At 54.7% G+C, this 20,589-nt stretch overlaps 1 protein-coding gene across 8 annotated transcripts; it reads left to right on the top strand.

Moving 5' to 3' along the window:
- The first annotated feature begins 541 nt into the window (after positions 1-541).
- On the top strand, positions 542-14,249 carry Ubtf (upstream binding transcription factor). 8 transcript variants are annotated; one of them, XM_075990528.1, is made up of 21 exons: positions 542-824; positions 3,699-3,823; positions 5,085-5,260; positions 5,761-5,844; positions 5,925-6,080; positions 8,368-8,432; positions 8,693-8,813; positions 9,154-9,264; positions 9,613-9,746; positions 9,886-10,027; positions 10,284-10,325; positions 10,418-10,531; positions 10,630-10,785; positions 11,132-11,287; positions 11,375-11,485; positions 11,902-11,990; positions 12,086-12,275; positions 12,976-13,023; positions 13,107-13,178; positions 13,271-13,414; positions 13,498-14,249. In XM_075990528.1, the coding sequence occupies exons 2-21, from the start codon at positions 3,766-3,768 to the stop codon at positions 13,621-13,623; spliced, it is 2,295 nt and encodes a 764-aa protein (XP_075846643.1). In that variant the 5' UTR covers positions 542-824; positions 3,699-3,765; the 3' UTR covers positions 13,624-14,249. The 8 variants fall into 8 exon arrangements, with proteins under 8 accessions (XP_075846643.1, XP_075846647.1, XP_075846642.1 ...); XM_075990527.1 differs by lacking the exon at positions 542-824 and adding an exon at positions 1,152-1,290; XM_075990526.1 differs by lacking the exon at positions 542-824 and adding an exon at positions 2,455-2,583.
- The last annotated feature ends 6,340 nt before the right edge of the window (positions 14,250-20,589 follow it).

Raw genomic sequence — 20,589 nt, 5'->3', positions numbered from 1 at the left:
CGCGCCGGGATTTTGCTCTAAACCCCCACCCGGGCCGCGGCCTAGTTACGGAAGCCGGGATAGAACGGATGGCCGCTCCGCTGCGTCTTAAAATCTTCCCAACTCCCACTGACAGTGTCCTACGACCCAGGGGAGAACTTTTTGCTAACTCCTTGGATCCTAAGGCCGTTGAAGATGGGGGGCATCGAGAACAACGAAAGACTCGCTCTGAAACCCGGAAGGCCCTCGCGGGGCATCGAGATCGAACGAGGCGGGGTGCTTCCCCCGGTATTTCGATGTGTTGCAAACCTAGGAGCGTCTTTATTTTTTCATCTTTGTAACACCCCCATCGCCCCCACCCCGCTTTAGCTTCAGGGTTGCAAAAGCAGAGCAATAAAAAAAAAACCTGCGCACACACTCAGACACACACCAGTGGCGACAGGGGAGAGTTGGAAAAACGCAGGAGAGAAGGAGGAGGCAGGAGAGAGCGGGGATGGAGCAATGGGAGCGAGAGAACAGACAGAATCCCTCACAGATCCCCCCTCTGGCTTCAAGCTGCCTCGCCCGCCCCGGCAGGGGAGCGAGGAGTCGGGCGAGCAGATGGAGCGGAGCTCGCTCTAGGCAGCTGGCTTGGCCGGAGACTGGAGGAGCCGCCAAGCGACCGGCTGATTGGAAGAGAAACGCAGAGCGATGGAGGCGGGGGTAGGAGGACGATTTCTCTGCGGGGACTGGCGGCGGCGTACACGCCCGGGTCGGGCGCTGCAGAGCTTGGCTAGCTTTCAACCCGCGCTCGGCGGCTCCAGCCCCGCGCACCCCCGCCCCCAGCCCTGCCGACGGCCCCGCAGGTGAGTGCGAGCCGAGGAAGGGAAAAAAAAAACCTAACATCGAAAAACCTCTGCCTTGCAGAAGGAAAAAAAAAGGAAAAAAGAGAAAAAAGGGAATTTTTCTTATTCCTTTTTTTAAATTTTCGTGCAGCCCCCAGAGCGGTGGGAGGGAAGGGGTGAGGCTGAGCCGCTCGGAAGAGGCGGAGGGCCAGGCGAGGCCGGGGCGGCCCGGGAGGCGGCGGCGCCAAGGCGGCTCTGACGGGCGAGCGCTCGAAGCGGCGCTGCGCTGCGCCGAGGCGGGCGGGCGGAGCGGGGCGGGCGGAGCGCGGCGCGTGGGGCTCGCCATTAGCCGTCGCTCCGCATCGCCATCTCGGGCTTTGTCTGGAGACTCGCTGCCCCGGCGTCGGCAGCTGCGGAGCTGCGACTCCGCTCTTCCGCCCGCCGGAGTGCCAGGTCCCCCCGGCCCTCACTAGCACCCACACGCTCGGTAAGTGGGCCTTCGGCGCGGCGGATTTCGGGGGAAAAGGGTTGCTCTCCGGCGGCGCCAATCTCCGGGCTCCACGCGCCCGGGGCAGGCCTAGGGGAGTCACGCCGGGCTGGATTGAACCGGCTCCCTGGCTCTGCCGGGGCCGGCCGCTCCAGGCTGTTTTTCCGGCTGTGCGGAACAAGAGGGATTTGGGGCTTTTTGTTATTTTTTTTAAGGGATTCGCAGTATATTTTTAAGTTCCATGAGTGCCGCTCGGCGATAAGGGGACCGGGAGGTAGGCGCCGAAACCTGGTACCGCGATCGGCGAGCGTGAGCTCAAAGCTGGTGGCCGCGCTCCGGGGACCAGGGTGGGCGAGCGCTCGCTCGCCGAGGCGGGAGACGGAAGGGAGCAGATGAGAGAGAGCTGGCCCGGAAGACCGAGCCTAAGCTCGGAGAGCCTGGAAGAGAGCTCTAGAGCAGGGCTGCCGGCACCCGCGAGGCTCGCCGGCCACCCCTCTGGACACCCTCTCCACCGCCGCACCTCGGCCCTCCCTCCCGCGCCGGCCAAGCCTGCTAGTTCCCCCGCGGGGCTGGCGAGGTCGCTCTCACCGCCTGCTTGCCTGCCCGCCTAAGCTCGCAGCCCCGCCGCCATCCGGGCGGCTGCGTGTCTCCCTGCCCCGGCCCCCCCCCTTCCCCGGCGGCAGCAACAGCAGCAGCCGCCGCCGCCACTACCACCACCCCCCTCCCCTCCTTCCTTGCCTCCGCCTCGGCCGCCCGGGTCCCCCCAGCGCCCGCCCCTCCTCCCAGCTGCCCCCCGCGGAGCCCGCCCGGGCAGGCTGTGGGAGGGAGCGGAGCCGGCGAGGCGGGCGGGCTGGCGCTCGCTCCCCGGGGGTCGGTGTGCGCTCTACGGGGAAGGACGCGCTCGCTGCCCCGCTTCTCCCGCCCCCCCTCCCGCTCCTCCTCCTCCCTTCTCCCTCCTCCTCCCCGCTCCGGCGGCGGAGGCTGCTGCGGCGGCGGGGGGTGTGCGAGCTGAGGCCGGGGCCGGCGGGCGGGCGGCGGGCGGGCTGCCTGCAGGCGGAGGGCGCTGTGCTTTGTGCTTTTCGCCGCGAGGAGCAGCAGGCAGCAGCCACAGCCGCCGCCGCCACAGCAGCAGCAGCCGCCGCCCCAGCGCCGCCGCCGCCGCGCCCGGAGGAGGAGCCGCTGCCGCCGCGGGAGGGAGTTGCGGCTGTGCCCGGCCGAGCGGGGGAGGGCGCCGAGCTCAGAGCCGGGAAGGGAGCCGCCGGAGCGGGGAGCTCAGAGGCCGCGCTGCGCCGGGTAACCGAGGCGGCGGAGGACGTGCGCCGGGGCCTGGGCTAGGGAGCGAGCCGCGGACGCCGAGCGGCGGTACCGGGGAAGACTGTAGTCGAGCTGACCGGGACACGGGGAAGGGCGCCGAAAATCGGGGGTGGGAAGGGCAGGAAGCGAGGCCCCAGTTGGAGGAGCCCGCGCTTCTCCGGCCGGCCGGTCGGCAGGCGCAGTTCTCGCCGGCCGCCGGAGGGGGCGGCGGGGCCGGTGAGCGCAGCGCCCCCGCCTCGCGGCCGCCGTCCTCCCGCCCTCTGCTTGGCTCGGCTCCCCGGAGGCCGGGGCGGGGGCGCCGGCAGGGCTGGGCCGCAGGCTCAGGGAGGAGGCGGCCGTTCCCGCCGCGGTCTCGCCTCTGCGCCGGGCATCTTCCGTGCGCGTCGGGATAGCTGGGCGGTGGCGGCTTCTCTGGCCCTGGTGGGTGGCTCGGGGGCGGGGGACAGGCTAGGCCGCTTCTCTTCGGCAGCTCGCCTGCCGGGACGGGCGGCGACCGCGTTGGGAGGTTGGAAGGGGGGGGAGAAGCGGGAATCCGGATCTGGTCCCCGGGGGCGGTGCGGCCGCTACGCTCCCGGGCTGGCGGCGGCTGCGCTGCGTCCGGGTCCCCGCCGGGTTGCGGAGGCGGGGGGAACCGGCCGGGGGGAAGCGGGAGGAGGAGACTGATGCGCGTGCCCGCTTTCGTGCCCGCGCGCGCCCTTTACCCGCCCTTCCTCCCCCGCCCTCCAGCCTGGGGCCTCCCCGGGGCGGGCGCTCAACGAGGAGGAGGAGGAGGAGGAGGAGGAAGAGAAAAATTTTGGGGGGGGTGCTGGGCCGGGGAAAGGAGGCCGGAGGGCGGGCGCTAGCTGCACGCGGGAGCTGGGAGCAGTCTCGCGTGGGCAGGGGAGGGCACATGCGGCGCAGCCGGGCTGCAGGGTCTGGGGGCTGGAGTAGGGAGGAGAGGGGCTCACTCCTACACCCACCGATGAAGTCTGTGAGCCTCCTGGTTGGGTCTCGCTGAGAGTGTGGACCTATGCCCCCTCCCTTGTGGGAGGGGGTGGGATAGAAAGTCCCTCTCCTCTCTTCCTACCTGAGTGGGTTTTGTATCTCTTCGAAAGGGTGAGGTGGCTTTGACCCCGGGTTGCCCGGCCAGCGCGACCGAGGAGGTGGCTGGACAGCTGGAGAATGAACGGAGAAGCAGACTGTCCCACAGACCTGGAAATGGCCGCCCCCAAAGGCCAAGGTAGGGGTCCCCAGCTTGTGCCCTCTTTAAACTTGATTTTTCTCACACGAACTCACCAGCTTCTAAGGTGCCTCTGTGCTGCAGTCTGTGAACTGGGAGAGGGTCTGAAGTTTACAGAGTCAAGCTCCTGTCAGTTCTGTGTTTGACTAAAATAAATCCAGGTTACTTAGTCTGGAGTTTTTATGTTATTTACCTTCCCCTCCTGCTGTGCTTGAGTGAGGGGCAGGGAAGACCCATGCAGGTCAGTTCCCAGTTAGCCTCATATATTATGCCCTCACGTTAGAAGAGAAGATGCCTGTCAGGGGCAGGTAGAAGGAAGAGAGGACTAGGGTAGTTCAGTGGTTTAGGACCCCAAGGCATACGGACGAACAAGCTAGATGGCTAGGCCCCAGCCGCCGCTGTCGGTGTAATATCTGTGAAGCCGAGCGAGCATCTGGCAATGCTTGTGAGACATTAGGGAAGAGGATTATGGGTCCATGTGACTCCTGCTGAAACCCTGGCCCAGGTTACTGGATGCAAATGAAAACCAAGAGCTCCTTTGCATCCTGGTCATGGATTCCCCCAGCTCAGCTTCCAGTGCAGCCACTCTCCAGAGAGGCTCCGAGCTGTGGCGAGGCTGCACTTCAGCCGAGAACAATCGGCCCGAGATGCCCTTTTGCTGAGGAGTTGGGCTGTGATGGCAACTTGGAATTCTGGGGTTCTCTAGGGATCAAGGCCCTGAGAATTCTACCCGCCTGAATGACTCTTCTCAAAGCTGTTGCATGTGGTTCTGATGTTGGAATTAAAGGGACTGAGAGTGTCTTTTAAATGTTAGTCTCCAGTAGTGCTGGAGAGACGTCTTCATGGGGTACCTTATCCACACCCCAACTTAGACCTTGCGTGCTTGTGGTACCCACCGAAAACATGACCTAGAACATAAACGTTACCTCCCCTCCTTCCCTTTCTGATGAGCCGTTTACCCATAGGACCCCCAAATCACAATAGTTTCACTCCATCTCGTAAAATAAAAAGAGGCCCATAGCAACCAAGCGTGTTAAAAATGATAGTTTTGAGTAAGCCAGACATGATATCCGATGTAGCTAAGTATGGTGGTATCTGGTCCAGGGCTCCTGCCCTAATCATGTATGGCCACAGGTTTCGGGGCTGAGCCAGGTCTAAGGAAGGATGCACTAGTTCAGATGAAAAGCAACCGGGGGCTTTGGGAGGAGGGGCATGAAGAGAATGGCATGAGCCAGTGTGGTGACTTCCCTTACCTCACCAGACCGCTGGTCCCAGGAAGATATGCTGACTTTGCTGGAGTGCATGAAGAACAACCTTCCATCCAACGATAGCTCCAAGTTCAAAACCACAGAGTCGCATATGGACTGGGAAAAGGTGGCGTTTAAGGATTTTTCGGGAGACATGTGCAAGCTCAAATGGGTGGAGATCTCTAATGAGGTAACAACTGATACCTACTTTGGACACGTGAATACACATTATGCTTTTATCTCCGTTTCTTGGTTTGTTTGTTTTTTTTTTTAAGTCAGGAGAAATGGGGAATGTGAAATAAACCTGTCCTTGTGGACAGAAGGTGTTCATTTGTCAGCTCTGATTTGTGTCTGGCTGCCAGCAACAGCCTAACACTCAATTCTTTCTCAGTGGCCTTGAATACTTACTGCCTTAGGCTTCTATGGCCCAAACCAGTCTAAGGGGTCGAAGAGGTCCAGCTATGGAAGCTACACTGAATCAGTCCCTCCTGTTGTGACTGCCCTTGGGTGCATCCTCGCTGCTTGGACCTCTGCAGTGGGCATGAGCTAGTGCCCCTGGGTCAGAGGTTGACCGTACTGTAGTCTGTTGGTTTGTTTCATTTAGTGCACTCCCTCTGGTGAGGGATTGGAAGAGAAGGCTGCGCTGTGGAAGTGGCATTTCCCAGTTTCCTTTCTCTTTACTTCCTTCAGGTGAGGAAGTTCCGTACACTGACGGAATTGATTCTTGATGCTCAGGAACATGTTAAAAATCCTTACAAAGGCAAAAAACTCAAGGTGAGTTGCCAGGAGGAGAAGCCCAGGTGTCCGAGTCTAAAGAATGGTTGGTGTCTAACCTCAGGTTTTTATTGTTGCAGAAACACCCAGATTTCCCAAAGAAGCCTCTCACACCTTATTTCCGCTTCTTCATGGAGAAGCGGGCCAAATATGCGAAACTCCACCCTGAGATGAGCAACCTGGACCTGACCAAGATTCTATCTAAGAAATACAAGGAGCTTCCAGAGAAGAAGAAGGTGGGGGGAGGGAAGTTCAGATGGGGGGAGGGCAGAGATGCTTTCAGGTGAGAGCAGCTGATGGTTTGGGCAGGTCACTGGGGTAGGCCTAGGCCTTAGACAAAGGCGCTCGACATTGGGTGTGGATGGCTAATACAGCAGAGCCGAGTGTGTGTAGAGGCTGGCCGTGGTTATCTGTCGCCTCCTAGGCCCACATAAGGTCAGACAGGCCCCGTTAAAGGGGAAGACCTGGAAGGCACTCAGGGTGATCTTGTACCCCGCAGCCATCGGTGCTGTGTTTTGAGCGTTCACACTGAAGCATCCTCCCTGGCAGTGTGTGCAGCCGTTCTCTGCTTAACTATGATACTGAGCATCCAAGAGGCCGCAGGAAAGGGCATTGGATTGATTGGTGGATTGTCCCGTGTCTGTGAGCAAGGAACTGGGGCGCAGGAGTGCTGAGTATCCTGGGTCTTGCCACTTGCATTTGGAGCCTCTGACCATAGTCACTTCTCCTGCCATAGTCACAGGAGTGAGCTTGCTTCCCACGGATAAGGAAGGTCACCTCTTTCTTCCTTGCCTCAGGCTGTTCCCTACAGAAATGGACCTCTGATTGGATTATCAGGGACACTTCACTTTATATGGGTTAAAGTTGTCCTTGTCCAAACCTCCCAGCGGTTAAAGCCAAAGACAGCTCAGGCTCTCTCTTTATTTTATTTTATTTTATTATTTTTTTTTTTTTTTTGGTTTTTTGAGTCAGGGTTTCTCTGTGGTTTTGGAGCCTGTCCTGTAACTAGCTCTTGTAGACCAGGCTGGTCTCGAACTCACAGAGATCCACCTGCCTCTGCCTTCCGAGTGCTGGGATTAAAGGCGTGCTCCACCACCGCCCTGCAGCTCAGGCTCTCTGGAAGGCAGAAGAACTCTAAACAACAAAGAGTTCACAGAATAATAGGATGGAGAGCGTTGAACACCAAGAGGAGATGGTGGGCAGCGAGACAAGGAGAGATGTCAGTGAGAGGCAGGAAGGTGTAGGAAAAAATGCACACTGGTGGACGAAGGACAGAAAGTTGTGGGTATCAAGCCCCCCAAATGGCACCAGCCAACATACTGATTAGCCATTTTTCTGCACACTCGGGCTAAGTGCTTGTGCACCCTTGTTGTTGAATCCAAAATGGAATAGGCTTGGATGGATAAAAGCCACTGTCAGTGACCCATACCCAAGCCAAGGGATAGCAAGAACTGCCAGAGGTACCGGTGACCCTGTGGGTGGGGACTTGGGTCAGTGACTACACATGCCACCAAACCCCCAAGGGATGGGAGGAAAGGGCTAAGAAACAGGGTCAGGGGGGTTCAGAGAACCTGAGTGGGAAAAGCGTTAGCATGAGCATACCTGTTTGGGTCTCCTACTGCCTGTTGCCAATTGGCTGTGTCGGGGCTTCAGGTAAGTCACTCTACTACTCTGCTCCTCTTTGGGGTGTAGAGGATGAGCCAGAACCCGGACATGCCTTGTCTGAGGAGGACTGAGGTTACGCCAGGGCTTCATTGGGAAGCATGGGGAAATGAGCTGCCTCCTTGCACCCGGTTCCTCTTACAAGGAGGGGTCTATTTGGGTGTGAGCCTCCAGAATACAGGGAGGAAGGAAGGAAGAAATGTCTGTTACATGGGAACCAGGATGCAGGATGCCAGAGGAAAGGTGGGAAAGGAGAGTTCTGGGGGAGCCTAGAGGAAGGGACCAGAGGCAGGCGGGCTTGATGACCAGGAATATGAGGAATATTGGAGACCCACAGCTGATGTGGGGGGGAACCTTCAAACTCAGGACATTGGGGTGGGACTTAAATTGCAAGAATTCATTTTGTACACCTTCAACTCTGTCCTCGCCTACCTTAGAAGCAGAATTTAGCCTCCCTGGTGCTATTAGGCATCTTGGAGGGGATAGACTGACATCAGCTGCCACAGGGTGGGAAGAGGGAGCAATAGCAAGAAGAGTTCTATGAGACCCAGGGGAGTTCTGTGGTGTTAGAGGAAGGGGTGTGTAGTCCTAGCTACTGTCCACCCAGTGGTGATACCACGTCCCCTGGCTCCTGGGACATTTTGCCTTGAGAGTAGGATGGAAATTGGATGTCAGGAAGACCCCTGTAAATCCCTGTCTGGTTATTCATCACCAGGCCTAGTGTGAGTTCCACTCGCTGAGGGCAGAGACACCATACCTCCAAACCTTAGCAGAAGGCAAGGCAGTCAGGAGGGTGGCTTCTCTAGCTCTGGGTGAAATAGCCCTTGGGTCCTGGATGACCCCGTCCCCTCCTCCCCTCAGATGAAATATATTCAGGACTTCCAGAGGGAGAAACAGGAGTTCGAGCGAAACCTGGCCCGATTCAGGTAAGGCAGAGGAGGGCCATGGGGCACTGGGTGTGGTAGGATAAAACGATACTGGCTGGAGACTAGAGCTAACCATCTACAAAACATGGAAGTCTTGTGTAGACTTGTTAGTGTCAGGTTCAGGGGCAGGAACAGGCTGCCAGCCACTAACTTCCACTAAGCTCCGGCAGGAGGCCTAGAAAGAAAGCTTGGGTTGGACAGCTAGCTGGGGTCTGCCTTAGCAGCGCCCCTGCTGACCCTTGCTCTGGTCCCCTGGCTAGGGAGGATCACCCTGACCTTATCCAGAATGCCAAGAAGTCGGACATCCCCGAGAAGCCCAAAACTCCCCAGCAACTGTGGTATACCCATGAGAAGAAGGTGTATCTCAAAGTGCGGCCGGATGTGAGTGTCTGGCCAAAGGGTAGGGGTGGAGGGCACATGGCGGTGGCTAGGGGGGAGCCGCGCCTGGTGGCTGGGTATGGTGCAGGGGAGCAGGAGAGGAGGCCCCTCCCCAGGGGGGGTTGCATGGACAGGGCCTGGGCCAGCTGGCGTACGAATGAGTGTGTGTGTGAGCCTGCCCCTTGCACCAAGGCGGATCCCAGCCTCTCCACTTTACCCTCCTGGCCTGTGGTGGACACTTGTGTGACCTCCTGTGGCCTGAGGGGGGCGGGGCCTCTGTGCCCCTCACCCCCCTCCCCTGCCCCTGGCTGCCTGTGTGTGTCTGACGGCTTTTGGTTTGCAGGCCACTACGAAGGAGGTGAAGGACTCCCTGGGGAAGCAGTGGTCTCAGCTCTCGGACAAAAAGAGGCTGAAATGGATTCATAAGGCCCTGGAGCAGCGGAAGGAGTACGAGGTTAGGCTTCCGCTGCGCTCCTCCCCATCCGGCTCTTCACGAGCCTCTGCCCTCTGGTGCTACCGCATTCTGCAGGTGGCAGTCATTCCCTGACCCTCTGTTGAGGGAGGGGCCCTTTGGGGCCCCTCACCTCTGTCCCTACCATCTCACGACCCCCACCCCACGGAGAGATCTCAGGCTAGGGCAGAGCAGGGCACCGTACTGCAAATGACACAGCAGACACACAGACATACACGGCCATCCCCAGCTTTGCACCCTGCCTCCCTTCCCCAGCGGCTCTCCCCCTTATCGTGTCCCAGCTAACCCCATACTCCGTTACCCTCCACTCCCCTGCCTCTCACTCTGCAGGAGATTATGCGTGATTATATACAGAAGCACCCTGAGCTAAACATCAGCGAGGAAGGAATCACCAAATCTACCCTCACCAAGGCTGAACGCCAGCTCAAGGACAAGTTTGATGGGCGACCCACCAAGCCACCTCCGTGAGCGCTGCCCTGGGTGGGTGGGCGGGCGAGTGGGCAGCCAGGGAGCTGGGCCTTTGAAGAACTTGAACCCAGGTTGGGGAGCTAGGAAGCCTGTTGCCCACTTGCTCATGGTCGTGCCTTCTTCTGGATTAAATAGGAACAGCTACTCCTTGTACTGTGCAGAGCTCATGGCCAACATGAAGGATGTGCCCAGCACGGAGCGCATGGTGCTATGCAGCCAGCAGTGGAAGCTGCTCTCCCAGAAGGAAAAGGATGCGTATCACAAGAAGTGCGACCAGGTACCACTCTGATCTTTGGCTTCTGTCTTGGTTGGTTTTAAGCGTGAAGTTTGCTCCACAAACAGCCAGGCTGTTACTTGTTGGTCACATGTGCCTTGGCCACCTGCTTCCAACTTGGCAGTGTATAACATCTGCATCTGTAAAAGCAGACAGCTCAGGCTTTTTGTCTACCATCTTTAGGGGGAGAGAAGGTTACACCCAGTCCCTAGGAGCCTACTGAGGGTCCCCAACTGACTGAGTCCCCTTATTTTCCTAGAAAAAGAAAGATTATGAGGTAGAACTGCTGCGGTTCCTGGAGGTGAGTGGCATGGGGGACAGAGGGCGAGTTTGGCAGGCAGTCCTAGTCTGAACCTGCCTGCTGCAGCCCGCGCCCTTCTCCTTCCTGCTCAGAGCTTGCCCGAGGAGGAGCAGCAGCGGGTCCTCGGGGAGGAAAAGATGTTGAACATCAATAAGAAGCAGACCACCAGTCCAGCCTCTAAGAAGCCTTCTCAGGAAGGTGGCAAGGTATGTGCCACGTGACAGCCACATAGGGTGGAGCCACCTGCCCAGGCAGGCTCATGGTAACTGTACCTCTGACCCTCTCCATCCCATCCATCCTCTAGGGCGGCTCTGAAAAGCCCAAGCGGCCTGTGTCTGCCATGTTCATTTTCTCAGAGGAGAAGAGACGGCAGCTACAGGAGGAGCGGCCTGAGCTCTCAGAAAGCGAGCTTACCCGCCTGCTGGCCCGCATGTGGAACGACTTGTCCGAGAAGAAGAAGGTCGGGCCTTGGAGAGTCTGGCATCAGTCTCCCCTAGGGGCCGCCTGGGCCACTTCCCTGTGCTTGCAGTTAGGGCCACACTCTCTCGCACCCTGTGTGAATCACGCATGTGCCCCTGAGCAGGAAGGCGGGAAGCTGTCTGCTGTGGTTGTCCTCTCCCTTAGAGAGCAGCCCCATGGGTGGGGCGGAGTCTGCAGGACTTTAGTGCTGCCTCTAGTCTCTGATGGCCCCGCCCTCACCTCTGACGGCCCTGCCTTCTTAGGCGGAGTCAACTGCAACTGCTTGATGGGCTTAGCGCGCCCCCTAGGGGTGGTTCGCATGCTGACGCCAGCTGCCTTTCCTATAGGCTAAATATAAGGCCCGAGAGGCTGCTCTGAAGGCACAGTCTGAGAGGAAGCCAGGTGGAGAGCGTGAAGAGCGGGGCAAGCTGCCTGAGTCACCCAAGAGAGCTGAGGAAATCTGGCAGCAGAGTGTCATCGGAGATTATCTGGCTCGCTTCAAGGTAGCAGGGAGTTTGAAAGGACTGGTCTGTAGCCGCCAGTAGCAGCAGGACCCCTTCCACAGCCGATGTCCTTCGTTTGTACCTTAGAATGACCGGGTGAAAGCCTTGAAGGCCATGGAGATGACTTGGAACAACATGGAAAAGAAGGAGAAGCTGATGTGGATTAAGAAGGCAGCAGAAGACCAAAAACGATATGAGGTGGGAAGGGGCTGAGCAACTTGCCTCCGTGTAAATAAATAGGTGCTGGGCTGGAAGTGCAAGGTTCCAGATTTGGTTGGGCCAGTCTCTTAACCTTCACCCTGTCACAGGCTAGGTGAGAGTCAAGGTGCTAGCCTCTTAAAGTGGTTCCTAGGGGACATAAGCTTAGTTTAGAAAGCATTTTGAAATGGACTTCTTGATGTGCTAACTTGGCAGGTGGTTGCTTTAGGGAGAGTCTATGGATTCCAGACTAGCCACCAACTCTGGGTCTTCTTGCGTTAATCTCTGGCATGTTGGGATTACGAGTCCATTCCAGGCAGTTTGTCCCCTTCTCAGCATGTAAAAAAGCCAGCAAAGGCGTGATGACAATGGGTGGGGTGTGTGGGGGTGAATGTGACCTTTCCGTGTCTCCACAGAGGGAGTTAAGTGAGATGCGGGCCCCTCCAGCTGCTCCGAACTCTTCCAAGAAGATGAAGTTCCAGGGGGAGCCCAAGAAACCTCCCATGTAAGCGTGAGGCTAAAGACTGTCCTGGCGTGAAGATGGGTCGGAAAGGTAACTCACCGAGGACCTGGACCATGCATTCCTGTGTCACCCTGCAGGAACGGTTACCAGAAGTTCTCCCAGGAGCTGCTGTCCAACGGGGAGCTGAATCACCTGCCGCTGAAGGACCGCATGGTAGAGATCGGCAGCCGCTGGCAGCGCATCTCCCAGAGCCAGAAGGAGCACTATAAAAAGCTGGCTGAGGAGCAGCAGAAACAATACAAGGTGCACTTGGACCTCTGGGTCAAGGTGAGAGGGAACGGGCAGCATCATACAGGCTGGTTCTCATTCATGGTTCCTTTGGTGACTCAGAAATCCTTCAGGGCAATGGGCACTGGCACTTTTAAAGCTAAGGAAGCCAAGGCATTAAGTAATTTGCCAACTTACCTAGTTAGTAGAAAATCCAAATCGGCTGCAGTTTCTCCCTCCTAGCCAGGGACAGCGGACTTGTAAGCCCTGGCCAGGCTGTTAGTCTCTGTTTCTCCACTACTTGGAACAGTCAGATTTGTGCAGGAAGGAGAATTGCCTGTCTGTCACTCAGGCTGACCAAAGACCCGGAGAGATGGTGGGAATTAAGTGTTCTAAAATTTTGTCACTCTGCGTCATCTCACCAGTGACTCAAAGACCAGGGTCCAAGTGGGGCTGGTGCTAGGCCTCGTGAGTCACGGGGGAAACTCTGGGGTTTAGGAGGTCCTGAGTGTGGAGCTACGATTTGGGCATAGCAGTTGGGGAAAATTGATAGGGAACTGGCTGTCGAGTTCAGGATGACTCAGGGAGAGGCGCTTGTGGCAGAATCAGGAACTGCTCTGAGCCCCTGTGAGCTCTCTGCAGGGACCGAAGTTTGGGGAAGCTGAGCCTAAAGGTAGCTGATGGAACGTGAGTGTTCCGCCCAGGGTGTGTGTAGCCGGCAGTAGTCTGGGGATCTCTGACTCTCATCTCTTCCCTCCAGAGCCTGTCTCCCCAGGACCGTGCAGCATACAAAGAGTACATCTCCAATGTGAGTGGGGTGGGGGTGGCGGCGGGTTGGGGAGACTCTGTGGGAGCTGGAACTCACTGTCCTATTTCCATCCTTTCTGGTAGAAACGTAAGAACATGACTAAGCTTCGAGGCCCAAATCCTAAGTCCAGCCGAACCACCCTGCAGTCTAAGTCGGTAAGGAGTCCCTTCAGGATAGGCGGTGTCCGCAGGGCAGGGTCTGGTGAAGTGCAGGCCACCCGCCACTAACATGTCTCCGCACTTCCCAGGAGTCGGAGGATGAGGAGGACGAGGAGGAGGATGACGACGATGACGAGGAAGAAGAGGAAGATGATGAGAATGGGGATTCCTCCGAGGATGGAGGGGACTCTTCTGAGTCTAGCAGCGAAGACGAGAGCGAGGATGGAGATGAGGTGCGTAGACAGCATGGTGGGGAAGGGGGGATCATGGGCCGGAAGGGGGGCTACCCGGTGACCGTGGGTTCTTTATTCTCCAGAATGAGGATGACGATGAAGACGACGATGACGACGAGGATGACGACGAGGATGAAGACAATGAGTCTGAGGGCAGCAGCTCCAGCTCTTCCTCTTCAGGGGACTCCTCAGACTCTGACTCCAACTAAGGCTCACCCCCCACCCTGGGCAGGCAGCCAAGGAGAGCCACTGCAGAGCTCCCTCCCCAACTGACCACCTTTGTCTCTCCCTGTGTTCTGTCCCCTGTCCCCTCAGCCTCCCCCACTTTCTTTCTTCCTTTTTTTTTAAAAAAAAAAACAAACCAGTGGGGGTAGAAGGCTGCATGAGCCCAGGCTAGGACTCTGCAGTCTTGGAGCCATCAGCTTCAGGGGTGCTCCAGGGACAGCAACCATCAGACTGAGCCAGCATTGGACCGACCCACCCCATCCCCTCTGCACTTGCAGTGCTGACGTGGACAATGGACCAGGGAGTTTGGGGGTGGGAGCGTGTCCTGAAGAGTTGGGTGAGGCCTCCACACCTGCAGCCTGCACCAAGGTGGATGTTCAGGGGAGCCTTTCCTTCCCAGAGGGGCTTGCCGCCTGACCTCCCACATTGAACTGGAGGGAGAGAAGGGTGCTGCCTTCAAGAAAGTGGGCAGTGTCCATGTCCCTCTCCCCTGCCCCTGCAGGAAGGAGCTGCCTGGACCCGTTCATGGGGGAGGGGCAGAGTGTTTTTTATATATGTGTATATATTTTTTTTTTAAGCGCTGAGCTGTCAACGAGACGTTTCCTACCGATCTCGGCTACCGTCTCTGTTGTCATTTCTGGGAATGGGAGGGCTCGGGGTTGGATGGGTTGAGACTTAAAAACGGTCTTGATATATAGACTGTGAGACTGTGTGTGTGTGCGTGCGCCTGTTGTGTGCTTGCTGTAGCATGGATGCACCTGTGGATAAGGAAGTGTGCCTGAGTGCATTTGTGTGTCTGTAAGAGAGAACCCACCTCCATGTTTGAATCTGGAAAAAGGGTTGGTAAAGGCCTGGGAGATGGTGACCCTGACAGGAACAGGCCAAGGCTGCCCCTCCCTGCAGTCTTCCACTGTGGTGGCTCTCTGGGTCCATTGTAGAGGGCATGGAAACCACCTGATGCTTCCTACACCAGTTTGCCTCTGCCAGGGTCGTGTATCTCTGGGCTGCTGCAGTCTGTGCTGTCCAGCAGGAAAGTGGGAAAGGGCAGACAATGGTATGAGCCTTAAAGCTTCCCTTTAGTAGTAAAGGTCTCCTGGCTCATCTGGGAGTGTCCTGAGATCTTTTTACCTACTTGTCTTAACTGCCTTCCCTCATGTCCTCTGGCCACCCCCATTTCCTTTGATTTCTCAGGTCTACCCTCCCTTCCTGCCTCCGCCCCTGTATCTGGGGGAAGGGGCTGCAGAAGGTGCTTTCTGCAACTGGCCCTCTAACCCTTGGGGTTAGTCCCTGGACTCTTCATAAGCCAAGTCCCCTCACCGTGGAGATTTTCACTTTGACTAAGTTGGCCAGAACTGGTTTTGTTAATGCTATTGGGTTTTGTGCTGCCCCATCTTTTGCCTCTTGAATGAAAGCCAGGGGTGGGAAGTAGGCTCTCCACAAAAAATGTGGGGCTGCAGCCCAGCTGCCAGCCCCCTCGAAGGCCTGGACTGTTGTGAAGACTCCTGGAGAGTGATACCACCCTACATACACACACACACACACACACACACACTGTCCTTGTGCTAAAAATCAGCGCCAGGGTTTTAAGTTCTTGAGAGGGCTTCAAAGAATCCTATGTCCTTGTTTGAATACCCTGGACCATTACACTTGAGTGGAATGTTCTCTCTTAAAAACAACTTTAAACACTACATGTGTTCCTCCCATTTCAAGTATTGGGACATCGTTAACAAACGGCTGTGATACCAGTGAAGGGGTGTTGGTGCTGTCAGAGGTTGCCCAGGGTGCATTTTAGCACTGGGACCCCTCTCCCCCTTTTTTTAATATTTGGGTATTTTGTAGGTTCCAACAATCACCGATTGAATTTGTACCACCACGGGAGCAGCTTAGATGTGACTGACCCAGCTTAAGGCCCACTGTGGAGGTTTTGTTTTCCCCTTTTTGTATAATAAAATGAAAAACCAAGGTTTGACTTCTGTCTGGTCACTGGAATAAGTGGGTGGCAGGGGTTACCCAGTAACAGGTTTGACATAAAACCCTTGAAGCCAGCTTCTTTGCCCTTTCTGGAACCAGTTTCCTGTTTCCTAAAGATTCTACAAGCAACCTGCCTTCACCTTATTCCTGAAGTTTCTCAACTCAGCATCTTCATCTGGGTTTGAGAAGTTGGCAAGTAGATGTTTTACCCAGAGGGCATTGCTTTAGGAATGGAGGTAACTGACCATTAGGATAAAGGATTCACCCAAGCCAGGCAAGCCCTTATAGTTGGTTTATGGCTTAGGGAGAGCCTAGGCTTCTGATGGAAAGCTGCTAGGACCAGAGGACTCGCTCTCTGGGTTAAGACCTGCAGCCGGGCAGTGGTGGCGCATGCCTTTAATCCCAGCAGAGGTACGCGGATCTCTGAGTTCGAGGCCAGCCTGGTCTACAAGAGCTAGCATTCCCTACAGACTTTGGCTGGGTTTCTGAACAGGTAAATGGGTGATAAGTATGGGTCTATGCAAAAGCTCCCCATTAATGTCACTCCACTTCCCATCTACACTTCAAAAGTCCCCACTTATTCCCCAGGGTCTAGTCTCCAGTGATGAGCTTGCTTGTGTTCTGCCCTCTGGGCTGATTGCTTCTGTTGTTAGTGTTCACTAGTCATGCCTTTCTGGATATTCCTGTATCTCCTCTGAATCCCTAGTTTTCACTCATTGGGAACTACTCTAAAAGGTGGTATCTGACCAAGCCTGGTGTTCATGCCTGTAATCTCAGCACTCTGGAGGCTGAAGCTAGAGAAGAGCCATGCGTTCCAAGCCAGCCTGTGCTACATAGTGAGCCTGTCTCTGCAGATAAAAGGGGCTATCTACAGGCACCACTTGCTGTGGCTTGAGCGTCTCCTCCAAACTCATGTTGAAACCATGATAGTAATAAAAGGGTGGTATTCTTTATTGCAATTATTTGAGTGTGAGTATGCATATGTACATGTGTGTGTGCTAGTCCAGAGAACGACTTGCTGGAGTCAGTTCTTCTAGTATGTGGGGTCTTGGTGATCAAACTCGGGGTGTAACGCTTGGTGGCAAGTACTTTAATCTGCTAAGCCATCTTGCCAGCCCCATGAAGTGGATGAAGGCATTGTGGGTGTTGGGAACCCCTGTGCTGTATGTGCTTGCTCACTCCCAGTCCCGCCATGTTGCTGAGAAGTGTGAGAGCTATCCTTCTGTGGTTTATGATTTAGCCAGTCTGCAGTAGTCAGTGACAGCAACATGGAGTCATCTATGTTGGTCCTGGTACAGATATGGACACAGTTACCCAGGGTGGCGGCCTCCAGCCCTCTCTTCCTGTTTGTTTTCCATATTTTTTTTTGCTTCTGTTATTTTGATATAGGCTCTCTCTAGGTAGACAGGCTGGCCTTGAATTCACAGAGATCTGCTTGACTCTGCCTCCCAAGTACTGGGATTAAAGTGTGTGCCACCAACACCCGGCTTTGACGCCAATGTTTAATCCCTCACTGTCTATTTCCCTTCCTGAACCCCTCTCAAACCTGTCTCCCTTCTCCACAGGGACATTCCCATCCCTTTAAGGCCACCATCATAAACATGTTTTGTTCCTATCTTTAGCTAGAGAGTGGTGACAGACCCAGTCTGGAGGGAGCAAGCCCGCCTTTTCAGAGGCCCCTTCAACCTTCGCGAGCAAACTGAGGACATTGATCCTTCTATATTGAAGTAGATGTCTCCACCCCACCTCCTGTGCCTGGGATAGAACTTGGACATGTTCATAGGTGATCTCCCCAGATCCTCACTGGTGAATTCTAGTCAAGCATTTTCCCCAACCCACGCCCACTGGTCTTGCTTAGTCTTGCTCCTTATAATATACTTGACATGCAGCAGGCAAAATTGTCTTACAGCCCAAATTTGAGACTCAATGTGGTAATATATGACTGTAATCTCAACATTCAGGAGGCTAGGTCAGGAAGATTGCCTGGGGATTGAGGCTAGTCGGGCCTATATTTATGTGAGTTTCAGCCCAGCCTGGGCTAGAGCAAGACCCTGTCTCAAAAGCCCAAATGCACAAATCTAAACTGGAGCCTACCTGTGGCTCTATCTAGGAGTCCAAGACTAGCCTGGGTAATATAGAAACCTAGATGCAAGGAAGGAAGGAAGTATGGGAGAGAAAGAGAAGATGACAAGCTGATGTGGTAGCAAGTCTCTGAAATCTCAGGGTATGGTCAGATGACACAGTAGAATTACCGGAAGTTTCAGGGCATCCTAAGCTACATAATGAGTTTGAGGCCATTTAGGGCTACATAGAAAGACCCTGTCTCAAAAATAAACAAATAAGTAATGTAAAACAACCATACACAACAACGAAAACCAAAACTGGGTGTAGTGACATGTACCTATGACCCCCAAATCTAAAAGGCTGATGATGTTCTGGGCCAGCCTGAGGTACACAGTGAGCACTTGTCTCCAAAACAAACAAAAACTGTGATCACTTCTATAATCCAAACTTCTTGAGGGTTGGGAATGCAGCTCGGTGGTAGAGTACTTGCCTCGTGTACACAAGGCTATGGGTTCCACCCCCAGCACCACACAAATAAATATGTTTGAAAACTGGCCTGGTGACCTCTCCCTGTAATCCCAAGACAGGAGAGGTAGAGACGAGACAAGATCAGGAATACAAGGTTATCCTTGGCTACTTACTGTGAAGTCAGCCAGGACTATAGAACACCCTATCTCAAGCCTGGGGGTGGTGGCGGCACACGCCTTTAATTCTAGCTCTGGGGAGGCAGAGACAGGTGGGTCTCTGTAAGTTCAAGGTCAGTCTAGTCTACTGAGCAAGTTCCAGGACAGGCTCCAAAGCTACAGAGAGTCTTGAAAAAAAAAAGACCCTATCTCAAAAACATATATATGCTATATATACACAAACATACACACATACATATTGCTATGGCTCTTGGCTGCTAAATTCCATTTTTACCATATTCTTCCCAGTCACTCATAATCATCCAGCCAAGTGTTCTCTCTTTAACAACTTGAGTATGTGTACAACAGGGTCTTTGTAATTTTGTTTTGTGCTTTATCAAGACAGGGTTTCTCTGTGAATCCCTGGCTATCCTGGGGATAACTTGCTCTGTAGACCAGGCTGGCCTAGAACTCAGATATCTGCCTATTTCTGCCTTCTGAGTGCTGGGATTTAAGGTGCGTGTCACCACCGCCAGGCTGGAGAGATGGTTATTAAAATCACCAATTGCAGCCGGGTGGTGGTAGCACACGCCTTTAATCCCAGCATTTGGGAGGTAGAGGCAGGAGGATCTCTGTGAATTCGAGGTCAGCCTAGGACAGGCTCCAAAGCTAAACCCAGGTTCAAGTGCCAGTATCCACATGGCAGCTCACAATCGTCTGTAACTCTACTTCTAGAGGATCCAACGCCTTCTTCCCGGATCTGCAGACATTGCACGCAGGTGGTGCATGGACATTCAAGTAAGAAAAAAAAAAAAGAAAGAAAGAAAGGAAAAAAAAGTCTTTTTCAGGGCAGGGTGGGGAGGTGCTTCCTTAAACCCTTTGTTTCTTTAGGGGCCTGGGTGCTTTCTCCACACTTGTCTTTGTGAGGCTTTGCTACAAGGTCTCCATGTCTCCCTTGATCCTCATTGTAACCCCAGGGCCTCACACAGAGAGTCAGCTCAGGTTTTAGTCTGTATTAACTGGTATGGAACCCAGACATGTGCCCAAAGAGCACCACCATCCAGCAGCCATGGCCCATTGTATGGAATCTGGTGTGAGGATGGCCACTGGTGGGCCTACGAGGACACACTCCAAAGAAATGGAGGTGCCAGAAGAGTTCTGAATGTGCAAATTCCTTAAGGCAAGGGTTTTTAGGACATTATTTTGATAAGAACAAACAAACAGCGGGATGGTGGTAGCCCACGCCTTTAGTACCAGCATTTAGGAGGAAGAAGCAGGTGGATCTCTGTGAGTTTGAGGCCAGCCTGGTCTACAGAGCTAGTTCCAGAACAGCTAAGGCTGTTATACAAAGAAACCCTGTCTGGGGAAAAAAAAAAAACAAAAAAAGAAAGAAAGAAAAAGAAAAACCAAACAGTATCACTATGAAGAAACCTGAAAGGGGTATGTGTAGCTGATTTATAAAAACCCAGAGACAGATTTTAGGGTTCAACCTGAAGGTCAGAAAAGCAAAACAGCCAACCAGCCACTGGCTCTTGCCTCTACCTCAGTCTGAAATGACAATCCTGCCTCCAGGAATCCTCAGAATGAGACAGAAAGCTGTCTCCTCCCGTCTTATATTCCACTCTAGTGCTGCTGGGATTAAAGGTGTACACCTCTACCATCCATTTTCTATGACAAACTAGTGTGGCTACTGGGATTAAAGGTGTGTGTCACCACTGCCTGGTCTGTAAGGCTGACTAGTGGGGCTGCTTCACTCTGATCTTCAGGCAAGCTTTATTAAAATACAAATGAAATCTACAAAAATGATCTACGGGAGTGGGAGACAGGTAAAGTCTCAGGCCATGCTCTGCTCGCTCCCAAAGCCTGGCTCACTTCTTTCCTCCAATTCCAAATCCAACCATCTTTTGAGTCTCTGCTGTTGGTCCTACAGTGATCCCAGTTTCTCTGAAACCAAATCTATCATCTTCCCATGTCCTCCAGCAAATTCTTCATCTTCTGGGTGTTTTCAGGCTCTCCCTCTCCACTCTGTACAGCTCAGTCAATAGCGAAAGCTCGTTGCTTGCTTCCTCAGTCCCATGCCAGGATGGTGATATATAAGCACAGGTCTGGCCAGATGCCCATGGGTTTCCTCACTGACTGTATGGTGGAAACCCACAATCTCTTCAGCACATCCTTGGTCCTGTATGATCTAGCTTGCTCATATCCTGTTGCTGACTGCTCTATATACCCCTTTGTCCCTTTGCTCCAGCTGGCCAGCCAGCCCTTAGTAGGATCCAATCCATCTTTTTTATG

This window comes from Microtus pennsylvanicus, chromosome 11 (genome assembly GCF_037038515.1).
Source record: "Microtus pennsylvanicus isolate mMicPen1 chromosome 11, mMicPen1.hap1, whole genome shotgun sequence".
NCBI lineage: Eukaryota > Metazoa > Chordata > Mammalia > Rodentia > Cricetidae > Microtus > Microtus pennsylvanicus.
This window is presented reverse-complemented; position numbering and strand designations above follow the sequence as displayed.

Coding starts and splice junctions, on each gene's coding strand:
- Ubtf (XM_075990528.1), top strand. CDS start 3,766: ATGAACGGAGAAGCAGACTGTCCCACAGACCTGGAAATGGCCGCCCCC. Junction 6,081..8,367: donor AGCTTCCAGAGAAGAAGAAG/GTGGGGGGAGGG, acceptor TCCTCCCCTCAG/ATGAAATATATTCAGGACTT. Junction 11,991..12,085: donor GAGCCCAAGAAACCTCCCAT/GTAAGCGTGAGG, acceptor GTCACCCTGCAG/GAACGGTTACCAGAAGTTCT.